Below are 26,544 nucleotides of genomic sequence, written 5' to 3'. Positions count from 1 at the left end.
TAAATGCCTAAAGTACACTCAACGGCCACTTCATGTACCTGATTAACTACTCGTTAACACTAACATCTAATCAGCCAATCACATGGCAGCAACTCTGTAGCTTTAGGTAAGTAGACATGGTCACGATGACCTGCTAGCCTTTAAACTGAGTATCAGAACATAACTATTTCTTGGCTTTAAAGAGATTGGTTTGAGAAAAAGAGAAAATAATCCAGTGAGCAGCAGTTCTCTGAGCAAAAGAGCCTTCATGTCAGAAGACAGAGAATAGCCACACAGCTTCAAGCTGATGAGGCAACAATAACTCAAATAATCACTTCTTACAGCCAAGGTATGCAGAAGAGCATGTCTGAATGCACAACACCTTGAATTTTGAAGCAGATGGGCTACAGCAGCAGAAAGCCACACCTCGGCGCCACCCCTGTCAGCTAAGAACAGGAAACAGAGGTTACAATTCACACAATTCCACAAACAAGGAAAAAAGACTGGGAAAAAAATGCCACTTTGTCCAACAATCATTCAGATGGCAGGGTCACAATTTAACATCAACAGCATGAAAGCATGGACCCATCCTGCCTTGTTTCAACAGTTCAGGCTGGTGATGGTGCTGCGATGGTGCGAAGGTTATTTTCATGGCAAATTTTCGGCCCCTTAGTACCAATTATGCATTGTTTAAATACCACAGCCTACCTGAATATTATTGCTGACCATGGTCATCCTTTTATGAAAAGTGTATCCATCTTCTGATGGCTGCTTCCAGCAGGATAACAAGCGAGCTCACAAAGATCACATCATGAATCTTGAGCGTGGCAATAAGTTGCCTGCACTCAAAGGGCTTCCACAGTCACCAGATCACAATCCAACAGAGCACCTTTGGGATGTGGCAGAACAGGGAGATTGACATCAGATGCTACCATGTCGATATGGCCCAACATTTCCGAGGAATGTTTTCAGCACCTTGTTGAATCTATGCCACGAAGAACAACGGCAGCTCTGAATCGGATCAGTCCACTACTGGCAAAGTGTACCTAATGAAGTGGCATATAACTGTAACGGCAGCATTTAAAATGTAAATGTCAAGCAACTCCTTGACTCCTGACTGGCTGATTGATGTATGCAAGCTATGAGCAATGTGATGACACTATGAGAATCATCTTATCAAATGTACCTTGGTAAGAGTTTAATATACTTCCCTGTGGTTTTATTATACTTAGATTTGGATTTGTATAGCTAACAACATACAAATGGAAAAATATTCTGATGTTCTGATGTTTATTAGAATCAACGTTTAGGCTGTAATACACACAGTATCTCTGTTTGCATTACAGAGCAAAAGTGATATTTGTTTAAAAGGGAAAAAAAGGGGAGGGGTTAAAGCTTCCTTATTTACCTGCTTACCCTGCTACACTTCTAAATGACAATAATGAAACCATTAATGTAGCAAAGACTGAGAAAGCTTACCGTGACAGGTCACATCCATAACTGTCCTATGCGACAGTATAAAGATTAGAACTGAACAGTATTTAAATGACTCCCCAGACACAAAGAGCAGATAACTAAAAATTGATTCGTTTCAGTGTGAAGCTAAAATAGTCCAGTATTTAAACAAGCTCAGATTAATGACTGTAGTGAACTCAAAGAAATTTAGAAAAATCTTTAGATTATCACACTAGTCCTCCTATATGTGGCTCTTCCGATGCCTGTATTTTCTCATGTGTGCCCTCTTGTGGTTGTCACCTGAAACACATTTAATTTCAGTTAAACCTGCAACACAACACATGTAAAAGGAAGAGTTCAGTGTAGATATTCAAACAATTAGTCAGATGGAGATATACCATGCTTTATCAAAGAACATACAGGTCATCAGAAACAAAAACAAACAAAATTAACAGTGCCCAAGATTAATTCTACAAGTACACAGGACGTACTGTATATAAAAATATCAGACTCTGAATGCATAGGTTAAGTCAAACTGCTTTTTCTAGAACAATAAGCAACCCAACAAATACAACGTTAGTCATCGCTTCCCACAGAATCAAAGACGACTCCATAAAAACCGACTGCAAACATGCTGCTCTCATTCACCGGGACGCAAACCGTCCCCACTTTCTCAACCGAGCTCCTGCCTGACACACGTGGCACAACTTCACTTAATAAAGCATTTTAAAATAGTTTGGAACATAAACTAAGCACTCCGTCGACCTCCTTTCACCTTCACGAAAACCTCTGAAACACCTTCCTCCTCCCCACACATTGCACTTAGCTTCAGCATCACCGCACCCCCCCACCCCGCCACTTTTTGAACTCCTCTGAAACACTTTTTTTTGACACAAAACAACAGGCCTAGCTGGTTTCAAACATACATACAAATTAATTAAAAAATATAAAACATATAAATACAGTAAGAGCTTCAGGTAATACAGTTGAACAGTAAACAGTTACCACTGGGTAAGAAAACGATTGCAGGACTTGAGCGGCGTCCGCCAGCACTGCTTAAAAGAAACGAGCCCCAGCATTGTGAATTAAAGGATTATGTGTCGATGAAAGCAGCATAAAACATTACCATCTAACACGACGTGGCTGTGCCTCTTCACCAGTTTAACAATTAGCTTTCCTATTAGTGTTAATCATCATCTTACATTACTTTGATTTTTTTGTTGTGTATTCAAATTTTTAAAAAGGTCTAACTAGCACTAGACAGGCCTTGCTGGTAGAACTAAAGCCATTTATACTCCTTTACTTAAAAAAAAAAAAAAAAAATCTAGTCACCATATACGAGTTTAGGTTTGAATTGAAGTAACAGTGCTATTTGTAATATTATTTTCGCAACGAGGAAGCACTGAATCATAAAAAACAAACCCCCCAGGTCCTTAGCAATCTCCTGTTTCATTCCTTCCTGGAGTTGAATTTCAGTCGAGGATGCCTTCTTTTGTGTGGTTAGCATCTTTGCTGGCTAGATTAGTTTTTGGTTTCAATCCTGACACATTTAAACGTATGGACAACAACTGAATACATTCGAACTCACAGAAAAACGAAACGGAGCGTCGTCCGCAACCTCTGCTGGGACTCGAGCCTCGTCAGCCTAAAGCGTTATTCGTGGTCTTGCTTTATTAGTATAATTGTAAATTAAATAGGAACCCTTCACAGTTGACAATAAGTTTTTTAGTGACGAAACAGATTAACATACCCTGCAAAGCAAAAGTGACATTTGTTTAAAGAGAAAAAGAAAAAATAAGGGGGGGGGGCAGTTTCAAGTGGCTGCAGTTTTATCTCCAACATTTAAGTCTTACGTGAATAAACAAACATAACTAGATCTTCCTTTACCACAGTGTACAACTGAATGGTGTCACTATGCAGGGAAATGAGTACTCCTGCTCAAACGTGTCCATCCCTGTGGGAAAGAGATTAAAGCGTCATCTCTGCTATCGTCTAATACAAGTAAAATTAGTCCAGCGATACTTCAAATGTCACCTGTTGTAAGATTAAATCCACCTTGAGAATTAGGCCAAGAGCAGATACACTGCAGGAAAAAAAACAAAAACAAAAAAAAAAACCACACAGTTTTTTGCCTACAGCATATATGAAAGTGTGTACTGGAGCCAGTATGTGTGATATCACTCAACAGGTCACGTCCACTGTGCTGCGCCTGGTCCTGTTCTGTTGACTTGATTATCTTATCAGTTAGAGTTATGCAAATCCTTCCTGTTGCCCTCTGTCTTCTCAGACCACAGCCTGAACCAGTATAGAAATGTGTCCATATAAGGCTATTGCAGAATCCCGTTCAAGTCCAGCCCATAAGGAAGACAAGCCAGTGTCCTCCTCTGTTGTCCTACTGGAGCCTTGGCACAAAGTGCAGTGGGAGGAGAGAAAAGAGCTAAAGAGATGAGAGAGGTGTCCGAATACTTCTGCAAGTCATCGAGGGCACCATGCATCAGTAATCACTTAGAACTGGTTTGGGTACACAAAAGCAGCGTGAGTGTCAGAGGAGGACAGGAGGCAAACAATAAGCTACAGTCTGGGGGGGAAAAAAAAAAAAGATTCCCAGTTAGTTAAACTGGCAAAACACCAAAGCTGAACAAAACTGTAATGAGGGACCTGGGCAGGCAACTAGTTATGGTTGCTTGAGGGTAGCTATAGAAGCCCACTGTAAGCAGGGGGACTTCCAGCTTTTTGGGAGCTCTAGTAGGTGAGTCGGGAGGCTTTCATGTTGTAGCAGGGTCTGTCTGTTAGGCCCCCAGACCCAGAGAAGAGGGACAGGCCTTCTGCTTTCTCCAACACGATCTCCAGCTCCTGAAAGTCCTGCAACCGAGCCACGTCCTTGTCCTGGTCAGGGGACAGATAGTCGCATTTAAAATCGTCAACACTACAGTTTCAACAAGTTCAAGTTAAATCTTTTTTTCATGGACATCCATAAAGTAGAGAGGACATGGATATGACCAAAGAAAGAAAAATGGAATCACTGAATTCTAAACTAACACAATAGCACAGAACTGTGTGTGTTGTTGCTGAGAGCAGACCTCCTTACTGAAATCTACCACCCAGTGCACGTACCCCCCTCAATTATTTTTAAATATGAAGGTTTAACCAATCAAGAGACACAGACCTGAGATAGCTTACTTATGCCTTCAATAATTTTACGTAACTGATGCTTAGCTGTGTAAAGCCCAAAGCTTCTTGTCTTTTTATGTCAGTGGAGTTCAGTTTGGGTCACGCTGGGGTTGGACTACAATACAGAACCACTTTCAGCTACTTTGAATTTTCACAGACTAAACAACGAATGTAAAGAGAAAACAAAACGAACCACTTGTTGCAGCCCTACATGCTGCAGCTTTGTCTTTATATATTCATTCTAATTTGATCACGCAGTCATCATTTGGACATAAAAGAACATGAACACAGTGTACCGACGGGGGTGGGAAGGTTTCAATGGAAAGTTAAAGTGGCTCACAAACTACAGATTAAGAGATTTAGAGAGTGTCACATGCATGAGTCAGACAGAGGAAAGCAGTGAGACTAAAAATCTGAATAGTTTTGAATATATTCCTAACCTAACAGGACAGGTGGCATTTCTGTGCTAGGCAGATACTAAGCATGCATTATATACAACACGTCAGCCTGAGAGTGGCTTTGGTGCATTTTCATTAGGTGTGTATTTTGCACGAAATTACACAGTAGCAGAAAATGTCGCACAGTCCTTGGATATGGCAACCTATAATATTCACAACAACCTTTTGTTTAAAGGTTTAAAGTTTCAAAGTTTCATAGAGTGAGGCCAATTTTGTAACCACACAGACAGCAGACTAAATATATTCCACTTTTTCCCCTCCACTGAATTTGTTTGTTATACTATCCGTCTCATGGTTACCTTTAAATGAGCACAAGAAATAATAATAAAGAGGAAAAAAAGCCTTTAAATGGCTGAAATTGTCTTTCCACATCTAAGATGACACTGTACAATAACATCATCAGCCTACACAGAGTAAGCAGGCTTTTGTGTCTGTACCTTTCTCAGCATAGTGTTGGGCAGCTTGCGGATCTTCTCCACGTGCTCGGCGCTGATATCCAACTCACGGCAACAGACTCGTAGAAGGGAACGATAGGTGAGCTCCTGGCGGTCCAGCTCCACCTCAATGAAGTCGTTCTCCCGCGCACTGGGGTTCTGGATACGCACCTTCAGTACCAACTCTAGAGAGAGAGAACAAAAGCAATACATCTTTACATTAACCAGCAAAGTATCACACAGGCGCCTGGTGCATCTTGTCATTTTGGCTGTAAAATTATACAATAATTCTTATCTTTCAGGAACCATTTGAACTTTCTCTACAGCTCAAAGTGGTTGAGAAGTTTTGGTAATCTCAAGCAGACATGGTAACATGTAACCTGTGGAAATGCAAATATATGATTTTTCTGTCTGTGCTCAGACAGCAGCATCTTATGAATGCTTTGTACTATTATGAGAGACTGAATATTCTTTCTGAACAGTTCATTTACTGATCATTTAAAAAGTGAAAAGAAAGGGTCTGTTTAGTTTTTATGAAAGCACATTAATAAAGAACACATGCTGGTTATATTTTGTCATAAAGATCAGCTTCTGGTTTGACAGGTCGACGACATCATGGAGTCAAATTAAGTTGTTATATCTGTGATATTATTAGTAACTCGGCTGCAAATATCCATACTGCCATGCCACATGAAAGTTTTACTGTCAGAACATTCACCGACAAAGTGTCAAAGAGCCTGGTTCTTTCTTCACCCTGCTACGCCTGACACCAGCGGGCGTTTAGCAGTGTGCAATAATTTAATGGGGCTTTGCTAGCCAAGGAGTAAGTCACTACTCTCAGCTAAGAAATCCTTACAGCATGCAGTTTCTAGAAAATAATCCATGCTGTTGTTTTTATATTTCTATTTGCATAAGCATTAAACAAACAAGATATATAAAAAGTAAACCACTCATCATGTCTATTAGAAAAATGTGCTGATACTTGTGGTGCTGCACCTCGACACTTCAGAGTAAACCAGCGGAGTTGTTTCTTCCCACTTAATGTGTTTGAAATTGAGATAAATATTTCCTGTTATTTTAATCTTTAATTCACAGTAAACCCACCTTGTACATTGACAGGGAAGGTGCTGGTGAAAAAGAAAGGCTGGAAGGCTGGCATGGCACCACCAGCCTGGCCGTAACTCAGTTGCTGCGGGATAGACTGCTGTCTGCTCACAGTCGGGTTTGTGCTGGCCACTGGGGCTTGGACCTGGCTCCCGCCGTTGCTAGCCAAGCTGGGACTGGGTGAGGCCAGTGGAGGCGAACACACGGTGCCGTTGTGCACCACTGTGTGCGGGTAGTCGGCGTGGTTGACAAGGTGAGGCTCGACTGATAGGTCCATGGGCACCGTGCAGTTAACGACAGTGTGACTGTGGGAAGCAGCCGTGCTGGGTGAGACACCGTTCTGCTCGTTCACAGGGATGAACTCCCCAGTCTGGGCTTGGCTGTGGTTGATGGTGGGATTTGAGGAAGGAGCGGAGGCATCGAAGACGAGTTTCCGAGGAGGCTCGTGTGTTGGTGAAAGAGATGCCGAATCACTCTGCGTGTCTTCAGCGTGCTCTCCAGAACCGTTTTGTGTAAGGTGAATCACCTCTGAGTTCTTGTCCATCTTGGAATACATAAAGGGCGGGTTAGACAGGTAGTTTGGGACGATTGGCAACTCGGGCTCCTTCACTTCAGGCACTTCCTCCACCTCAACTGTTGTAATAATGATCACAAAAGAGGGGGGATTATTTTCTGCAAATAGACTCGAAACAATAGCAAAGACTGCAGCAAATGCGTCAACACAAATACCCAGTGTTATAACTGATTATAGATATACACTTCACTCACTCAATTACACTTACACATTCATGCAGTACTTTTATCTATGCCTAAGCACTTCCTAACATTCACACATTGATGATGCCCAAGAAAGCTTCAGCATGCAGATCAGAGGAGCCGGGTATCGATCCACTGAATCTACAACTGGTGGACAACCTGCTCTACGACCTGAACCGTAACCAGCCCAGTGTCACCAATGTGACACAGGGAGCAGCAGAGTGAGAAATGTTGACTTTACCTCCTAACAGTCTTTTGATCTCCGGCTTGGATGTCAGTTGTGACGCTAACTCATCCTTAGCTGTGAGGATGTCTTTGTCCGCTCCACAACTGAGTAAGTAGGACACTATGTGCTTGTGATTCCTCTTGCATGCCCAGTGTAAGCATGTCCTGCAGGGATTATTGGAGAAACAAAAGAATTTAGTGGTGTACAAAAAGAAAAGGAACAATAACAACAGAAATATACTGTATCACTCAAGTGGTACCACCTCTCATTAAGCTAGCTATAGTGTGTGGCACTGGCATACAAATGGAAAAATATAAATAATGTATATATTACTTTAAACTTTAACCAAAATCTCGACATAACTCTACTTGGTTCTTTACGGGTGCAAAGTAACTGATGATGGGCGCATGCGTGAAAAATGAATAATCAAAGGTTGGTTAGTGTTTCCGAACTCAGTAATCAGGCTATAGCAAAGAGAACAAGCTTGTGTTTGAAGCAGCCACTTTACTCAATATTTTGCTTGATTGCTGGTTTTAAAGAAAAGCTAAAAGTGGCAGCGCCGGCTGATTAACAAGCCCTCTTTGGCGTAATAGGATAACGCTGAGCAGTGTTTTTAATCCCTGTAGCTTTGCTCTGCAATGACTGCACTCAACTCCTGGCCGGCTGCAGTCGCGACCGAACAAATACTACTATAAATCGGTGAAAACACTCACCATCCGTTGATTTCGTTTTGTGAGTTGACATTAACCCCACTCTCCACTAACGCCCGCACTTCATCGATATCCCCGATGGCAGACGCCTCTCTCAGCTGCTCCTGTAGCTCTTTATCCAGCGAATTTGTGGACATTTTTGGTTCACACGGCTAGCGACGTGCGCTCATAGGACACGCAAAGACCACGCGAATTATGTTGCCAATACTAATTAGCTAAATATACTGGTTACAGCTAGCATTAGCTACCAGGCTAACCTTACCTACTGGCTAGCTCGACGAGGTGCTAGCTTATGGCAGCAAATCGCTTTGGCTATTTCAACTACGTGTTGACCGTCTCTGGCGTTCACACGTCAAGCCGTGTGCCCGCCGCGTGTTTCTGCTGTTAGTTCGCGTTACAGTGGCACCGCATGCACTCGCTATAAACTCATTCAATCAAGCAGTAGTGTCAGAGCTTCGTCGATCCACTGCCAAAAACACCGCCGCCTCATCTGGGGGGGGGAGCATCTTTAGATGTGACAACAGTGAGCACGAATGTTAGTTCCCCTCCGAGGAATCGCGTAGCCAGTGCGTTTCCCCACGTAAATTGTGTGATACTGCCGTTAGCTGTCATGAATAAGGAAATAACTGGGAGATAAAAGTTCAAAGTACTTTAACTGTTTTTGACTCACACGTGTTGCAGACAAGCTGGAATAAACCTCCCTACACTTATAATACCCAGTCCAGAAAAAGCTAAAACAGCTGTTGATTATTTGTCCCAAGCACACCTGTTACTTTTGTTTTTATATCCGTTTTAATAAAGTTATAAATACTGGTTTTAAACTTGCAGTACATTTTTATGCTGCATTTCTTCAGTATGCCACTAGAGGGGAGCAAACACCCACGATACTACACTAACTTGAACTTTGGCGTAAGATACACCGGGGATACTACAGCTGCAAGGCAGCAATTTTAAAGAATCACAATTTCAGACTCTGTGAGTGGCGAGGGAAACTGCAAGAAGACGAGAGGAAAGAAGATAAGGAGTCTTAGTGGTAAAATACGGAAGTACGAGAAAGCATTTAAAGGAAGAGGTTAGCAAAGAAAAAGTAGACATGAGTACTGGGAGGCTGGGTGTACAGCAAAGAGAAGTGGCAAAGGAGAATAGTGGATTGTATGTAAGGCTCTGGACACTAATATGACCCATATGACCACCCTATAAAAAATTTTTTTGAGGCACTACTGGATGTAAAAAGATGCAATGCTTGCTCTGAGTGTTGCTGTAGAGGTGCATAGAAACTCAGAGGGAGTTGAAATGAGTTACTAGATGGTAGTAAGACCTGTTATGATGTATGGTTAAATGAAAGGAGAGGAGGCAAAGTTACAGTTCATAGATGGAGTGAAGGAGGACATGCAGACGGTTGGTGTGACAGAGGAAAACTAAAACACATTGGGGACATTAACAGGAAATTTATGTGGACTTGCCTTAATAAATATTTGGTCAGCACGGAAGTCACAAAAGTATGCATTTATTAATCATTCCTGGCAGTAATCAGATCTGGTAAAATCTGCATCACTGAGATAGATTTTGATGATGTCATAGCACTGCAACTGTGAAATATGCAGTCATAAAGCTTCGCGTGTGCTTGTTGTGATCAACATTCACTGAGTTTGACGTTTTTAGTGTGACCGATGGGAACTGAGTAAAAGCAACAAGTAAACATTATATATTACAGTATCAAATAAAGATCCAGTACTAGTGGAAAATAACATTAGTCTGAATGCCCTTGTGTGATAGCCTCTGATGATATTTTTCACACACCACCATAATCTGGCTCTTCAATGTGGCATTTGTCTTCAAGAAACTTAAAGAAGTCCAGACGGTTTTCTTTCCAAGCTCATCAGACTACTCTGAAGTTGCTTCCGTTGTAAACTTTCAAAATAAAACAAGGTATAACCATACGCAGTGCCGCAACATCGGCTTCTGGTCAAAATATAAATAGAAATTGCACATTTTGTCCGTTTTTGATCAATGGTAAAGTTTGCGGCACGAAACGGAGAACTGAATCCTGGACACGATGGTCAGACTAGTACTTCCGGTTCAGAGGCCGCGGGAGCAGCTCCTGGGCTAGTTGTATTCGGACTGTTAGCGGGCGTTGTTGTTACAAGGTCTGCCATTTTGATTAGAAGTACTTCGCGCAGCAGATGGTGTAAATTGGGCCTTCTGGATATTATTGTAGTACTTTAAATTAAGGCTACATTCCTGCAGGAATAATGCTTTCTGCCGCCCAGTTACTCGACGAGTTGATGGGTCGAGATAGAAACTTGGCCCCTGATGAGAAGCGGTCTAACGTACGCTGGGACGACGAGAGCGTAAGTTAGCATTCTAGCTACCATTAGCTTAGCTAGTTTTAAAACCTATTAGCCGTGAGGTGTCCAAAATAAGCGTGCATGGCGTGCGCGGTGGGTACCGGCTAGTTTAGGCGGTATGGCCTCCAAATTAAAAATTTTCGATTCACGCACAGAATCGATGGCGAAAAGCGGGCGGTTTGAGTCAGTGGTGCTTGAGCACGCGTGTTAGCGAGATTAGCATCACGGTTTGGTCATTCTTAAAGGGTTTCATTGGGCTCACTTCAGTTTTAGCAACTTGTTTTCTAGGTATAGTTGAGATAATAGTTTAACTGTGTTAATACAAATGATTTCGACGTGCTAATGTGTGAAAGGACCTGCATTACGTTCTCTAAAGGTTATGCTCTGCTTATTGCATAAACTGGCATTGCGATGTCTCAAGACTAAATACAGTTACATACATGTTGCTTTGTATGTAATTTGGCATTAATATTTAATATTAGTAATAAATACTGTTTTCCATGCTGTTGTGTTTTTGTTGCACTTGCAGTGTTGTGGGTATTTTTTGTGTTCTTAGTTCAAGCAGAAATTGATTAGGTGAATTTATACGACTACCACATTCATTTGCTCAGTTGGTGTAAGTAACATGCTGTCACTTAATCCAATGTAATCTACTATGGAAGCAAAATTTACATAAAATTGTTTGATATGTTTTCTTTTATTAAGGTCTGTCGGTACTATTTGTGTGGCTTCTGCCCTGCTGAGTTATTCACAAACACCCGCTCTGACTTGGGTAAGTTGGGAACTTTGTATTCCCAAAATGTATTATAATCTGGACAAAGCCCTTGAGATTTAACAAACAACTATTCGACAATAATATGTTTATTGATTTGGGTTTCCAGGTCCGTGTGAGAAAATCCATGATGAAAATCTTCGAAAAATGTAAGTTCTTATTTTGGCTTTTTTTCCTTTTTCTTTCCGTTTTTTTTTTTGTTTGTTTGTTTGTTTGTTTTTTTGGCTTGATATGTTACACATAACTAACCAATTCTGTGTTGTTATATCCAGGTATGAGAAAAGCTCTCGCTTCATGAAGGAAGGTTATGAGCGAGATTTCTTGCGCTATCTGCAGTCACTCCTGGCAGAAGTGGAGCGGCGGATCCGCAGAGGGCATGCCCGGCTTGCGCTTTCCCAGGCTCAGCAGAATGCAGGGGTTGGTGCTTTTAATTGAGAACATCATTCTCAAACTCTTCTGTGCATCTTCATGTTTTCTCGGACCACAGTGCAAGTTATGAATCTAAAAGAAAATAACATTACCTGTATGTTTCTGCTTAGGATTCATTGAACTTAATTGTACTCATGTATTCATTCTGTAGGGCCCTGGTCCATCAGGAAAGAATGAGGAGAAAGTCCAGGTTCTAACAGAGAAGATCGAAGACCTGGTTGTGCAGGTTTGCCCGAAATCTTTAAATTGGTAGTGTTTGAGAAAAACTGAAAGATTTGAACGCGGGTTGGTCTTCTTGCATCAGGATATCTGACGGTCTCCTACAAGTTCCTCTTCCAGTGCCTTGCTTTAGGGTTTGTCACAGTGGAACACCTGCCTTCCTCTGACCTTATTACTAGCATCCTCCCCTGTCACGCTAACTCTCAGCATGTCCTCCTCCTCTACATCTATAAGTCTTCCTTCCTGGGTTCTCCCAATGAATATTTCAACATCTTTAACTCAGCCTCCTTGAGCTCTAAACTGAGTTTAACTCATACATCATAGCAGGTGCGACTACCAGCTGATAATCCTAACCCTTCACTCTAGCTGCTATCGTTCTGTTACAAATCACCCCTGACACTCATTTCTACCCACACCTCCCTGTCCGCACTCATGTCTTCACCTCTCTTGTGCGGTCTGCATTACCTCGGCTGGTTTACCACATATATTAAAACTCCTCTAATTTAACTCCCTCTGAACCTCTGCAGCTTCACTGTTCGACCAAAATTTGTGAATTTAGAAGGTGTGTGGAGTGCATGGCTAACTGTACATGCATTTGAAAAGAAGACTACATTAGAGTACAAGTCTGATAAAGGCTGTCCTGTCAGGAGGTTCATTGCTACCCAGCCTTGTGCAGTTTCTCTTTAAAATAATTGAATAATAAACAAATGTAATCTGTGGAAGGAGATTTTGAACCCTTTGGCAAAATAAGGAAACATGTTGCTGTTCACACTGATCTAAGTGTAAGCTGACTTCAGACTTGAAAGCATTAAAACAGGAACAGCTACCTGTTGTGACCACAGTTGTTTTTGTGCATGCACTCTAGACTGTATGACATTTCAGATGCTTTTCCCTGACTGTGTTACAGATCACATTATTTAAAATAAAACTCCCTAAATTCTTATATGCACTCCATAAATCAAGTCGTGACATTGTAACATGGCTTTTGTCTTTTTCTCAGATTGAGGAACTGGGCTCTGAGGGCCGAGTGGAGGAGGCCCAGGGAATGATGAAACTGGTGGAGCAGCTGAAGGAGGAGAGGGAACTACTCAGCTCCACCCCCTCGGTGAGTCAGTTTACCCTGGGCTAATCAGCCTACAAACACAGCTTAAGATAGCATAACATGAGCATCACCTACTATCAGTCAGTTAACATGAGTTTAATTCCATTTCAAATACAAGTTTAAACCCAGCCGGTGAGCTAAAAGTTATTTTTCACTGTAGCTGTATTTGTTATTAATACTCGTAAAGTAAAATCTGTGCGAGCTGGGCAGGCAGCTATGATGCAAATCAGAAATGTTTCCTTATTGTTTGTTTTGATGTCTAATAACAAATTTATGTCCTTTCAATCCAGACCATCGAGAGCTTTGCTGCCCAGGAGAAACAGATGGAAGTGTGTGAGGTGTGTGGGGCCTTCCTCATTGTGGGCGATGCACAGTCCCGAGTGGACGACCACTTGATGGGGAAGCAGCACATGGGCTACGCCAAGATCAAATCCACTGTAGAGGAGCTCAAGGTGACAGGATTGTGTCATTCTTGTATCTAGAACTTTTTACAAACTTGAGCTGCTTGAAAGAGTGTTTCAATTCAACCATGCTTGGTGTTGTTGTTTAAAAATGTCTGCAAATGTTAGAAATTATATAATATGTAATGTTTTTGTATTCTCAGGAAAAACTGCACCGTCGCTCTGAAGACCCTCAGGGTGAAAACCCAGCCCTCAAAAGAGAACGAGAAGAGCGGGAACGGGAGAGGGAGGAAAGGGAGAAAAAGCGCAAAGAGGGGGAAGAGAAGGAGAAGGAGCGCGAAAAAGAGCGAGAGAAGGAGAGGGAACGAGAGAGAGAGCGAGAGCGTGAAAGGGAGAGAGACAGAGAAAGAGAGAGGGAGAGAGAGCGGGACAGAGAAAGAGAGAGGGACAGGGAGAGGGACAGGGACAGAGAGAGGGATAGGAGGGCACGTCGAAGCCACTCTGGCAGCCGCCACTCCAGTCGAGCATCGGACAGGAAACGGAGTAGATCCCGCGAGCGCCGGAGGTCCAGGAGCAGAGACAAGGACAGGGAACGCAAACGTAGCAGGTACGACTGACCGGACTGAGCGTTGCACTTGGATTTATAGTCACGGAAATGTCACACATAAAGCAGAATCCAATGAAATGTTACAATTTAAAACATGAGGGATGATATATTTATAATTCTGAATGATTATTTTCTCAAAAATCATTTTAACCACAGCACTTTTTCTTGCCTTTTCTGTAGGAGCCGGGACAGAGAGAGAAGACGCAGCCGTGAACGCTCCGACAGGAAACGCCGCTCCCGAAGTCGTGACAGAAGGAGATCGCGTAGCTCAGAGCGCAAATCTCACCGCCACCGCAGCCGTAGCCGAAGCAAGGACCGGGACAGGGATCGGGAAAAGGAGAGAGACAGAGAGCGGTCATCAAAAGACAAAGGTACCGTCTGATTATTTTTGTGTTTGTTGCTTCCTCATCATCCGCTGTCCTTCCAAACAATATATGTTGAATACCATCCCTCCATTTATCTGTGCTCTTCCACTTATCTAGTTCAGGGTTAAAATGGGGGGCTGGAGCCTGTTTCACATGGTGAAAGGCAGGTCTATATTAGGAATACCTTGAGGGAATTTCTTCAACACTGGAAAAAGCATTTTATTATGCATCCAGGTAAAAGTCTCATTGAGATGGAGAAAAAAATCCTAGTGAGACTTTTGGCTGCTCTCAATGAGTCACAATGAGTAGCTCCACATATTTGATTTGGCAGTTTTTTATGCGAGTTGTCTTCTACCCGAAAGAGGTTTGTGTCTCTTCCCGGGATCAAACCCCAGATTTTCTCCTTGTTAGGTGAATGTTTAAACCACTACACTGTGGAGCAACTAATTTTAAAAATGTATCAATATGAATTTAAAAGAAACCTATTGTAGTTTGAAATTATGTTACATAAAGCACTTCACACAAAGCACTTGTTATGTATCTTTTAGACTACATGAGCGGTAATTGTACAGTCTCCCTCTTTTGTCTGTTTAGGACAGTATTCCATAAATGAGAAGTAGTAGGATTACTAATGCATAATATTCAGGCACAGATAATTTTGCTAATGCCAATAAAGGGCAGTTTGTTTGGTGCTTACCCAGAAAACCTACTTACACAATCAAGCTGTTCCCATAAGAAGTCCTGCAGCAGTCTGTACCCATAACAAATGAAAGAGGTGAGCCAGAGCTCGACACAATCCTACTGAACATTTGTGCATCAACAAGCACCTGTTGAACTCTTTAATAAGACAGTTTAATCTGAGGTTGTGCAAACATTTCTTGCTAATGTGTGCAATGTTTTCTCTTTTGTTTTTCTTCAGACCGTAAGGGTACAGAGGAGAGGAGCAGCTCTAAGAAAGACAAGCACTCAGACGGAGATGCAGCCGCCATCAAGGCTTCTTCAGAAGCGGAACCGATGCAGACGGAGGCGGCTGCCTTCTCCCCTCTGCTAAACGGCCAGCAAGAGCTCCTCCATTCTGAAGGTGACACTCAGTCCAATTAAAACTGATCTGATAGGACCTCAGATCAGGCTCAGGTAAGTGCGTCCTCCTCCTCACACCTCCCCTGGCTCTCAACCCAACCCCCTCCACCCTCCCCTCTCACGTCCCCTCCCCTACCCACCTTTCCCATCTCCCTTTACCCACCCTCTCACCCCTGCTCTCCCACCCTGTTTATGTTCAGTTCAATGCCTGTGATTTTGTCTTATGTACTATATGCAAATATCTTTATCCTGTTTTTGAATAGTGCATCATAAGTATGCACTGAAGATGAAGGACTAGGCCCGATGAATGAGAAGAAGGTAGAAATCATTCACACAAAGCCAAGAGGGAAAGGCCAGTGTAGTCCTGAGCAAACATGCCCAGAGGTACCCCTCGTTTTGTATCGGTTTTTGATCCTTATAGATGTATATTTGTCTTTGTGGACAAAATGGCAGAAAAAGTTAACGCATCCAGTCAAGATTTCCTGCCTGTATTTACTTGTTTCTTTTATTTATTTATTTTTATATTTATTTATCTTTTGTTTTTTTTACTTTGAAGTAGCAAAATGTAATAATTGCTATTTGTTGCTGTAATAATCCATATAGGGAGGAAAACCAGTCACTGTGTGTGTACATGTTTCCATTTAAAAACCTTGGCGTTTTCTCCTGCTCATATGTAAACGCACAGGTGAACACACAGCCTTGGTCAGAGGTTTTTGGTTTTTTTTGTCACAAAGAAGCTATTTATTTTGCCATATTTATAACGCAATTGCCATGGAATTGTTGTCCAGCGTACTGTGCCTGATGATGCCATGCCAGTGTGTGTTTGGGGGGTGTTAAAGCACCGGGGGTCTAACGTAACCTAACTAACTGGAGGGTAGGGTTTATCGAATGAATTGCAGCTGACTTCCATACCTCACACAGCGTTGGTGTTGTGAGCGAGACCACATGAGAAAAGGGCAAATTAAAAATCATGGATACTCTCTGACTCTCAAACTGTGCAGGTACTCACCCCAGGTACTCCTTTCTCTACCCACATCCATTTCTGAATGCTGTTGCCTGTCAGGAAAAAAAAAAAAAAAAGCAAATTGTGTACTTCTCCAGAACATGAACTTGAAAGCTTGATTGTGTCACATATACTTTTAATTGTGCCTTCTTTGTTTTCCTATTTGTTAACTTTCAAACATGTTTGGGGAGAATGTGCGATAGGATTGTCAGAGAGACACAGATGCACAGACAGCCTGCCTCATATTCCTTTGCCAAATTGGAAATCGTTGCTGATGTGTGCTTTTCCGCAGTGCTTCGTTCGTGTGTTTTTAAAAATGTAATTTGCTCAGGTGTTTGTAATTTTACACTTAAAAAAACATATCAAGTGCATTTCCTCTTTGGCAAAGCAGATATTGTAGTTTTGACACTAAGTTCAGGTTTAGACTTGAGGCAGCTCCTGAAGAGCTTCTTTAAATTGCAAACTTGTGCAAAATGTACAGAAAACAAAATAATCTCAGGGAATTTTGGCCAAATGCAGTCAAGACTTCAAGTGTCTGTTGTGCTAGTAAATGGATAGCTTTGTGCATTATTAGCAGTGTCTCTTGAGGGAAATTTGACTATCAAATGACTTTGTAAATTGTTGTTGTTTGAGTGGCAGCAGTCGTTGCTACAAGCGGATGTTGTGGGACCCTGGCTAACATCGCATTTTGTGGACGTTTCTTTATGCTCAACAGGGGAAGCTGGAATATCTGGTTGAGGAAGAAGTTGAAGAGTGCACCCATCCTTACCCTGAACCTGATACTTCGCTGCTTAAAAACAAGGTGAACCACAAATGTGTAATGGCTTATTTAAAGAAACATGAAAATAAATAAAAACGCGTAAAAATGAGGAGAAAGGACAGATTGCATCGATTTTTCTTGTTCCATTACCTGTCCATCTTTTGGCTGGATAAGGATAGTTGTGGTTCATCTGTTTATCTGATTTTACTGGTCAAGATGTCAGCCAGACAGCACTTAACAAACCAAACTTAGAGAAACTCTTTATGGATTTTTGTTTTTTATTTTGAAACTCTTTCCACATCCTCCGTGTTTCTTGGCATTTAGTGAAAATAAAATAAAATGAACAGTGCTTGTGGTTTGTATTGATTTGTCAGGTTCTACTTCACTTCCTGACCCCCCTTCTTTTCTTTTTTTTAAAGTCAGTTGAAGCGTATGTACAGTGTTAGACCTTTTGAGACAAGCAGTGTCTTCTTTTCTCCTCTACTTTAGAGCTCATTTTGATCGCTCTTGTTCCATAACTGTAAAATACTCTGATTTAATTTTGATCAATTTTGGAGACTTAATTTGTTTCTTTTTTTGCCCTGCTTTTATTGTCCATGTTGTACCACGATGAATAAAAAGCAAAATCTTGTCAAGGGTGTTTTGTTTTTTGTTTTATCCAGTGTGGATATGTACACACAAACTAGTCCTGAGTCAGTGGCAGAGGTAAAAACAGACAGATGTGCTTTCACCACCAGTGCTGCAGTCTCATTAGCATGTTTGATCTGCAGCTGGATTTACATCTTTTTTTTTTTTCCCAAATATTTTTTCACTGACGGTTTTCCTAGTGAATTGTACCATCTGCCAAATACAACGTGAATATTTGATCAACATCCAATGTGTAATTTAAGTCTTCCCATAATTACTTTGATCAGTTTGTGTGAATTCAATAGGCTGCTAAATCTTTTATTATCAAAGTAAGAAACTTTTAATTTGGTTCATTTGCAGAAGCCTTAAAATCAGCTGTTTTCCAGTTTGCATGGGTTTAGATGGTCCATAGAAGACGGAGTGGCCTGCATGTGGTTATAGCTACTGTTTCAGAGCTGAGCTCAATATTTGTTATATTTTTAATATGCTTCATAACTGTAAACAAAAAAAACAACAGAATTCCTGTAATCCAAAGTTAAAGTACCAAATAATTAATAATTGAATTCGGGTGTTCCAATCACCTCACTGGCTACACCCAGGCATGAAGGTGCTGCAATGATTTCTGCGAATGTGTCCAAAAGAAAGGCTTTGTGATGAACTGGAGACTAGAACCAGGACGTATCATCCGACATCAGTGGCTGACCTCACAAATGTGCTTCTGGAAGAATGGTCAAAAATTCCCATAAACACCCTCGTAAAAAACCTTCCCAGAAGAGTTGAGGCTGTTGTAGCTGTAAGGGGTAGGTCGACATCATATTAAACCCTGTGGATTAAGACTGGGATGTCACTCCAAGTTCATAAGCTTGTGAAGGGAGAACTCTCAGAAATTGATTAGCTTTATTTCCAAATAACGCTAAACTATTAATAAATGTGATTTTGTTGGTGGTTTAAGCAGCACTAGCCACTTTTTTAAATGCTTCCTTGAGAAAACCGATTCCTGCAGATTCCTGTCTGTGCAAAATCAAACGTAAAATGTATTCTGTGCATTTCTAAGAATCACCTTTGAATCATACTTTCACCTTGCTCAGCAGTAAACTGCATATGTTGTGCAAGGTCCAGTAAGTCTATCTGTACACACATTAAAATCAAAAATTGTCCCTCCAGATAGCTTTGAGTTCATCTTTTCTAATCAATACTGAACAGACAGCAGAGGCATTCTGATACTGCCAACTCAGCAAGCAACGCAGATGCTGGCCAGAAGCCACCTGCCTGGAACGACCAAAGTGGGGGAATAAAAGAAAATGTTGATTTATTAGCAACTGCAAACGCCTCTTGCTCACTTTTACATGTCACAGAGATCTATGATTTGCCCCCTTCTCAATAATGAACATAGCCATATATTAGTTGCTAGGACACCAACACAAATCTATGCACATTGTATTTACCTGAGCTCATAATGTCATGCAGAAAAAAAGGTTTCACTCATTCCCCCATGCACGTCCATGTCGCTCACAGTGCCCACAGGTCAGGCGTGTTTTGCATGGAAATGACCTTTCCAAACCAGGTGCCTGTAGAGAGAGTGGCAGGGGTTTGTCACAGTTCATTTGAGTCTAATTCCTGTATACAGGTCGCCGAACAGCCGGGGGGGTTGTATTACCCATACCCTGCAGATTCACCACAGTCTGGACTCGAGCCAAGAAAGGAAACAGCAGAAATGGATTAAAATGGTTGTTATCCCATCTGCTGTTACAAAAGCACAACATGCTACAGATTAGCAACATATCAAAACAAAGACAATGGTCTTAAGCAAGCTTACCCTCGTGTTAGAAGTGATGGTAATGAGGCTTGACGAAAAAATCTTCCTGTGATTGATTAAATGTCTAAAACTCATCTCAGTTCATCAAAATTACATATTTGGATTTTTTTGCCCCCCCCCCCCCCAAAAAAGGGAAATGATTCATTCAAATAGCTTAGATGTAACCCCACATCACTGCCTCATTTAGTATGTGCAGGACTATAAATATGCAAATTAGTCGCAGCCTTTCCTTCCCTTTCCCTGCAGCCTGACCCCTCTCTGACTGTCTTTTTGAGTACCAATGTCTCATATGTTCTCGTGCTACAGTGAGAGAGGAAAACCCAGTTCTTGCTTTGCAAATTAGGAGAGAGTTAGTGCAGCGGAGCGAAAAAACTTACAGGACAGAAAGTAGTAGTAGTAGTTAGTCTCTCCAAACAAGTTCATGCAATTAGAGGTTTTTATGTATTAAAACCCTGGCTCTCTGGGTCATAGTTCATGAGCGCATAATTGGTACGCACTGCTGTTTTAGCTCAAAAACGCAAAACTTATGGAGATGCTAACAAAGGTAGACACTTGATTTTGTAGACATGTAGGTGGTCTTTGACTACAGGTTGCAGATGTGAACTTTATCTGTCATAAAGTGACCAGTTTAGCAAGAGAGCGATCAATAATCGGATCCTCATTACTCAGTCAGCTGTGTCCAGAGCTGCTTCCCAGAGAAAAATGTGGTTTGGCTAATCATGTATTTGAGTTGAGTCTATTAGAGTTCAATATGCGTTTGAAAGGTCATAACCAAATTATAAGTCAATTACACATGACCATGCTTGATTGTTCACCTGAACCGGCCCCAGCTGTGACCTCTGATTCTGTCGGTCTCGTGTGACTGCTCAGCTTCACTGCATGTTGCTGCCTGAGCCTTCTGGCTCTGGGTGGCCTCACCTGTCCCTGAACACCAACGCAGCAGGTGGGCTTCATGTGGTCTGTTGACTTCTGGGACTGATACCGGAATATAAAACAATGGCCCGTGAATGGGAGAACATACTTAGGAGAAGCACAGAGCTTCACATAAGGGAGCGACCAATAAGCATGGTTTATTTTTCTGTACATGCAACTTTGAAAGTTATTTTATAGATTAATATAGTGAAGCACTAGGCTTTTGCCACGCTGAACAGCAGGAGGCAGTATTTAGCTTTTTTTCTGAATGGCTTAAACTGCAAAATGTGTGAGGAAGTTGCCTCACAGCATTGCAGATACAGTATTATATATCAGACATGTTGTGTCTATTATTGCATCCCAGTTCATGCAGGAGCGGGGAGGAACACCAAGAACAGTAAATTCTTTGAAACAGTGTCACACTGAGACAACGCTGCCATCCCACTCTCTGCAACACAATCTGCACGTCATTAGCAAAGCAGTATTTCCCCAGGGTAAGAGTTAGAGCAAAAAACAGGCGAGGGAAGCAACAACAGGAAGATAGTGAGCTGAAAAGACAGGGGAAATTGAAAAAGTGATAGAGCAGGAAACAAGGAGCGAGTCAGCCTGGTGTGATGTTAAATAACCTGGTTTAAAAAAAAGAATAATGGAGATAGATTGTCTTCTCTTTTCCCTACTTTTACTCTCTTTCACATAGACAGCCGGTCGATCCGAAGTGAAGGTCGAGGGGGAAAGCAGCACATAGATTATGCAGCAGAGCAGGCAATTCATCAGCGCTGTTGGCATGCTGTCTGATTAATAATCGAAACTGCAACACGCGCTCGCAGCTTATGTCAGCTGTCAGTCATGTCCTTAAGGCATCTGTCATTTGTGCTGAACTAATGCCAACTGCATACTTCTTGCACAACTGTGGCACCACCAATCCAAGAGGAGTTCAGCAAAACTCTGAAGGTATACAGATATTTTTTTACACGTGCCAAGTTTACATTTGTCTTGCACAGCAGCTTTGAACAGAACAACAACCCCATGTGGTTTTTCATACCCAGACCAACAATCAGTATTTCCTTGCTATTAAACCCAGTGTCCAGTGGCTGTGTGTCCTCTGTAGCAGTATCAGACAGAGGTGGGCGGATCAATCCCAGTATTGATAATATTGATACCAATGCTGATATTGGTATCAGATCAATACTAGCATGATAAGTGCAGTATTTAGCCCACTGAATTGTGTGAAAAAAAATACCTCAAACCCGCACTATAAAAAATGTCTGAACCTTTTTGTTTTTACTTTCATGTGTAGTTTATTTATATGCTACAGCGCATTTAAACAACACAAGCTGACCCAAAGTCCTTCAGTGACAGGCATATTTACATTTTCAGGACTCCTAAAAACCCACTTTCAAAATAAGTAAAATTTAGTGTTCATTAAAATACATCTAGATTCATCTCATTAATCACGACACACTGCTTTCCCCTACATACATATTTATATCAGTCCTGTATTTGTTCAGTATCGGATCACTACCAAAATTTGCAGTATCGCACAGCACTAGTGTGACATTTCTGAGCTACCTGGTTCTCCTTAAGAAGGAGCATACTATACATATACGCCACATGCTTGTATGAAGGTGGCTTTTGAATGTGATGCACAGGAAAGATGTAGTTTTTTGGAAAAACTGCCTTGCCTTAAAACAAAATAAATCTCCAGGAGCTCAGTAAAAACCTTGGCTCCTGCCTCAAACAGTCTTGTCTTAAACAAGAAAGACTTTTCTTTAACAAGAAGCATAATTGTTATGCCAGCATGGACCCACACGGTCTGTCTTCTAGTTTGCACTCTGCACGGTAAAGGTTAGGTAAGCCTGCTGCAGATTTGAGTGCTTGCTTCTCTAACACAGTGTTATCAGTATCACAGATTACACTGCCATTCTTTTTCAATTGTATGGGAACTTGTTTTTCTGTGTTTGTTTCAAATGTCTGTGTTTTCATGTAAGAATCCTGTGGGGGATTTTTTTCTGCGCAGTGTAAAATGTAAAATTTCATTAACAGCAATGGAGTTGGAGTGGATCATGGCTTAGTTTTTGCACTGCGCTCCATCTCTCTCGTCTTCTTCCCTCAGCAGATGGCTCCACCACAGGAATGGGCTCAGAATCGACAAGTAAGAGCCCAGCAGCTTTCTTTTTGTCTTTCTTTCTATCTCTTCCTTCATGCTCTCTCTATCTTTTTTTTTTCCTTTTTCGTCCTGCAGTGTTTGCATTTCTGGCCATAGATGAGCCAGAGCCAGGATGGAAGCCAGTGAGAGTTTTCAGTCCTTCCACCAGAGCATCAAAGTCCTTCTGAAGACAAGACTGTCCCCTGTCCTCTTTCCTCATCTGAAAGCTGCACAGGTAGTGATGCAAAGAAAAAGGAATAAGTAGGAAGAAATGCTCCTGATAAGCATAACAAAAAAAGAAAGAAATTGCTAATATATTACAGAGGAACTTTAAAGTCAGAAAGAGAAAAAGAGAAACTGTCAGGATTTGCAAAAACAACAAAAGCTTTACTTTCAGATTCGGTTTAAGGGTAAATCGCTGCATCTGATATGCTGGTGGGATCACCGTGTTCTCATGAAGAACACATTCACTGACACATGTGGAAATTCAGGGCGAGATCAAATCATCCCCTGGTGTAACCTTGTCTCCATGGCAACGGCTCAAGTGACCTTGCCTAATTTGTACCATAACAACCGACAGTTGCAGAAATATGCACCAGGTGAAATGAAGATAACTCTGCACACAGAGCTACCTGCCTCAGTGTTTCCTCGCACGGCTAGAGGGGCAGATAAACCCGGAGGAGAGCTGAAGCCGAACAAATAACAATTACCACCAAAGTCTGTCTGACTAATGCAAAACAATGAAATGGGCAGCACTGGAAGAAATGGTTATTTTCATTCATGTGAAGCCACAGATGACAAAGGTGAACAAACAAATGCATGTTTGTTTCTGCGTACTTGAGATGGGTGAATTTTTTAACACTTTGATGAGCTGCAGCATCATTAGAAGACCATTAGCGTCCCCTGTGTTTAGTTATTGATCTCAGGCTGTGGCACCCAGAGCTTTCTCATTACATGCTGAATCCATGATGCTCGTATTCTAATCTTTGTCAGTCACTAGTGATCATTGTCCCCAAGGTTTATTGCCTTTTACCCACTCATTGTGTTTTCATCAGTATGGATGCAGCATTGAGCCAAGTGTTATGTGTCACATACCTCAATAGGATTTGGGTGCTTTTATTGTTAAAAAAAAAAAGGTAATTATTGGAGACATTTATAACATGTCAAGTTGTCTTGCTTCAAGACTTCTTGTCCGCCCCCTCTCCATCACATCAAGCTTTACTCAATAACTCTTGAGCTATCTCTTCCTAATCTGGGTGGTGTCATGTGGAAAAGAGTTTTCACAGTACTTTAAAATTACAGTTTTTGCCCGTTGCTTGAACACATTTGGCAAAACGTCGCTCATTGTGCCAAAACTCTAAACACAAGTAAACACGACACAACACTGGGAAATATACCATACACATCTGTGCCAAAATGAAACTCCACTCCCAAAACCTAAACTCTGCTATCAAAACCTAACATTCCTCTGTCAAAATGTAACTCTGTTGACAAAATGACACATACTTGCATCATATGCAAACACTTACAGATCAGGGGGAACACACTAGTCTTCTTTACATAAAACACTGCAGTCCTTGATTTCCATTGTGTATTCAGAAGGCACATTTACAGGAGACACATTTCCAAACAACCAAAAACGCAAATAGACCTACTCAATAGTGTACATCGCAGTACCATGAATTCAGATAAAGCAAAAAAAAAAAAAACCACAACACAATAATACTGCAATAGAAAAAACACTATACTGTAAACAAAAAATCATGACAATTGTGCATAAGTGGGCTCATGGATCCCGCCGTCTGTTGGGGTCTGGCCACAGGACCTCATCAACATCGCAAGCAGTGTCCTCTCCCGCTGGGCACCGGGGAAAATATCCTCTTGCATGTCGAAACCATCCATGGATTGCTGTCACCTGAATGTCGCCGCAGGCCTGTTCCATTGCCTGCAGAAGAGGCATGCGGGCATGTGGTTGGCGGTCATATACACGTCATCTCCAAGCCTAAAAAAATCCTCAATAGGGTTTAAAAATGGTGAGTAAGGGGGCAAGTATACCACTTCAAATTGATTGTGGTTGGAGAACCAGGCCTGGACCAGAGCAGCCCGATGGAAACTGACATGATCCCATATCACCACAAACCTGGGCTGATCTGGTCTGTTCTGTACAACTATATCATGGAGAGCATCTAGAAATGTGAGTATGTGTTGGCTATTGTATGGACCTAGTATTGCATGATGGTGCAGAAGCCCTCGAAGGCATATGGCGGCACATAATGTGATGTTTCCCCCGCGCTGCCCTGGGACGTGCACAATTGCCCTTTGGCCAATTACATTACGACCCCGTCGTCTTGTTTTGCTCAGGTCGAATCCAGCTTCATCAATGAAAATGTATTCATGAGGCTGTGCAGCTCCATCCATGGCCAAGATTCTCTGAAAAAAAGGGGAACATGTCACTGTACTACAGTGCTACACATACGGCACCCTCACCCCATCACACAGGTACCTGTGTAGCCCTCAGAATAGATCCATGTGGTACTGATATGGTACATATTCAGCTGCTACTGGACTTCACCAATACTCTATTGTAAATGTAAGGGACAGTTACACGTACCCGTACATATTCAGCTCGAAGTCCTTTGACCCTGTCACTGTTCCTCTCGAATGGGACTCTGTAGAGCTGCTTCATGGTGATGCTGTGTTTACCCAAGATGCGTCTGATGGTGGTGATGCTCACATGGTCTATGTTGCTGAACACTCGCCTGTCTGCAAGTATTTTCCGTCGTAGCTGGTGGAGACGGATGGCATTGTCTGCCCTCACTAGGTCCACAACGGCAAGTTCCTGCTGTTGTGTGAACAGGCGTTGCCGTCCTCCCCCAGAAGGTCTTCGGGTCATTCTGGAGGAATACAACCACATATTGTCATCGGTTTGCTTATTTTTCTTACAGTACTTTACTGTATGTACTGTGTCATCCACTGTACAACACTGTACTTCAATATAAGGAATCAGCCACTTTGGCTGCAAAAGGAGCATTAGCACCCCGTACACTTGATATGGTAATGTGATATACTGTAGAACAGTGCTATAAAACCATCTGAGTAGAGCAGAAGGTATGGAGGTGAAGACATACCTGTTTTCTAGTCGGAATGTTCGTATTACAGATGCCACTGTGAAGCGGCTTAGATGTGGGTGGACTCTCTGCCCAGCTTCCCTCATAGTCAGGCCATGGTTGATGACATGGTCCACCAAAGTTGCTCTTATTTCATCAGAAATATGGGTCCGTTCATGGCCTCTTCGGCCTTCTCCTCCTCTTCCTCCTCCTCCTCCTCTACCTCTTCCTCTTCCTCTTGCTCTCCCTCCATCCATGCTTGCAAAGTTCTTGAAATGGCTACGCTGAGGGCTTTTTGTAGTTGGCTAATTGGTGTTCGGTTTTGCAAGTACGTGCCTTCAGGTGTATATTTGAGTGGTTGCAATTACCCGATGTGTTTTGTATTTTGGATACATGTGTTTTCCGAATGGCACCCTGAGATTTCATTTTGTGAGCGAAGTGTCTTATGTATGAAATAGAGTGTAGCATGCAGGACCATGTGTGTTGCATAAAGGGGTAGGTGTGTTGCATAAAGGAGTAGGAGTGTTGCATAATTGGTACTGGGGTGCAAAGCAGCG

The 26,544-nt window shown here is 42.0% G+C and overlaps 3 protein-coding genes across 3 annotated transcripts; 1 reads left to right on the top strand and 2 right to left on the bottom strand.

Annotated features, from left to right (window-relative positions):
- Positions 1–1,821: 1,821 nt before the first annotated feature.
- Positions 1,822–8,811, bottom strand: ankrd40 (ankyrin repeat domain 40). Its single transcript, XM_004558466.3, has 5 exons — positions 8,297–8,811; positions 7,599–7,747; positions 6,602–7,234; positions 5,501–5,682; positions 1,822–4,320 (listed from the first exon to the last, which is right to left on the bottom strand). The coding sequence occupies exons 1-5, from the start codon at positions 8,428–8,430 to the stop codon at positions 4,177–4,179; spliced, it is 1,242 nt and encodes a 413-aa protein (XP_004558523.1). The 5' UTR covers positions 8,431–8,811; the 3' UTR covers positions 1,822–4,176.
- Positions 8,812–10,384: 1,573 nt separating this feature from the next.
- Positions 10,385–18,014, top strand: luc7l3 (LUC7-like 3 pre-mRNA splicing factor). Its single transcript, XM_004558468.3, has 11 exons — positions 10,385–10,644; positions 11,347–11,413; positions 11,523–11,562; positions 11,686–11,830; positions 11,994–12,068; positions 13,062–13,166; positions 13,454–13,615; positions 13,768–14,171; positions 14,352–14,542; positions 15,456–15,670; positions 17,335–18,014. Exons 1-10 carry the CDS (start codon positions 10,546–10,548, stop codon positions 15,635–15,637), a joined length of 1,470 nt encoding a protein of 489 aa, XP_004558525.1. The 5' UTR covers positions 10,385–10,545; the 3' UTR covers positions 15,638–15,670; positions 17,335–18,014.
- Positions 18,015–24,221: 6,207 nt separating this feature from the next.
- LOC143418267 (uncharacterized) lies at positions 24,222–26,244 on the bottom strand. Its single transcript, XM_076882791.1, has 4 exons — positions 26,009–26,244; positions 25,492–25,774; positions 24,826–25,310; positions 24,222–24,237 (listed from the first exon to the last, which is right to left on the bottom strand). The coding sequence occupies exons 1-4, from the start codon at positions 26,242–26,244 to the stop codon at positions 24,222–24,224; spliced, it is 1,020 nt and encodes a 339-aa protein (XP_076738906.1).
- Between the last annotated feature and the right edge of the window lie 300 nt (positions 26,245–26,544).

Source organism: Maylandia zebra, linkage group LG4, assembly GCF_041146795.1.
Source record: "Maylandia zebra isolate NMK-2024a linkage group LG4, Mzebra_GT3a, whole genome shotgun sequence".
NCBI classification, from domain to species: domain Eukaryota; kingdom Metazoa; phylum Chordata; class Actinopteri; order Cichliformes; family Cichlidae; genus Maylandia; species Maylandia zebra.
Note: the sequence above shows the minus strand (reverse complement) of the source record. Positions and strands in the feature narration are given on the sequence as shown.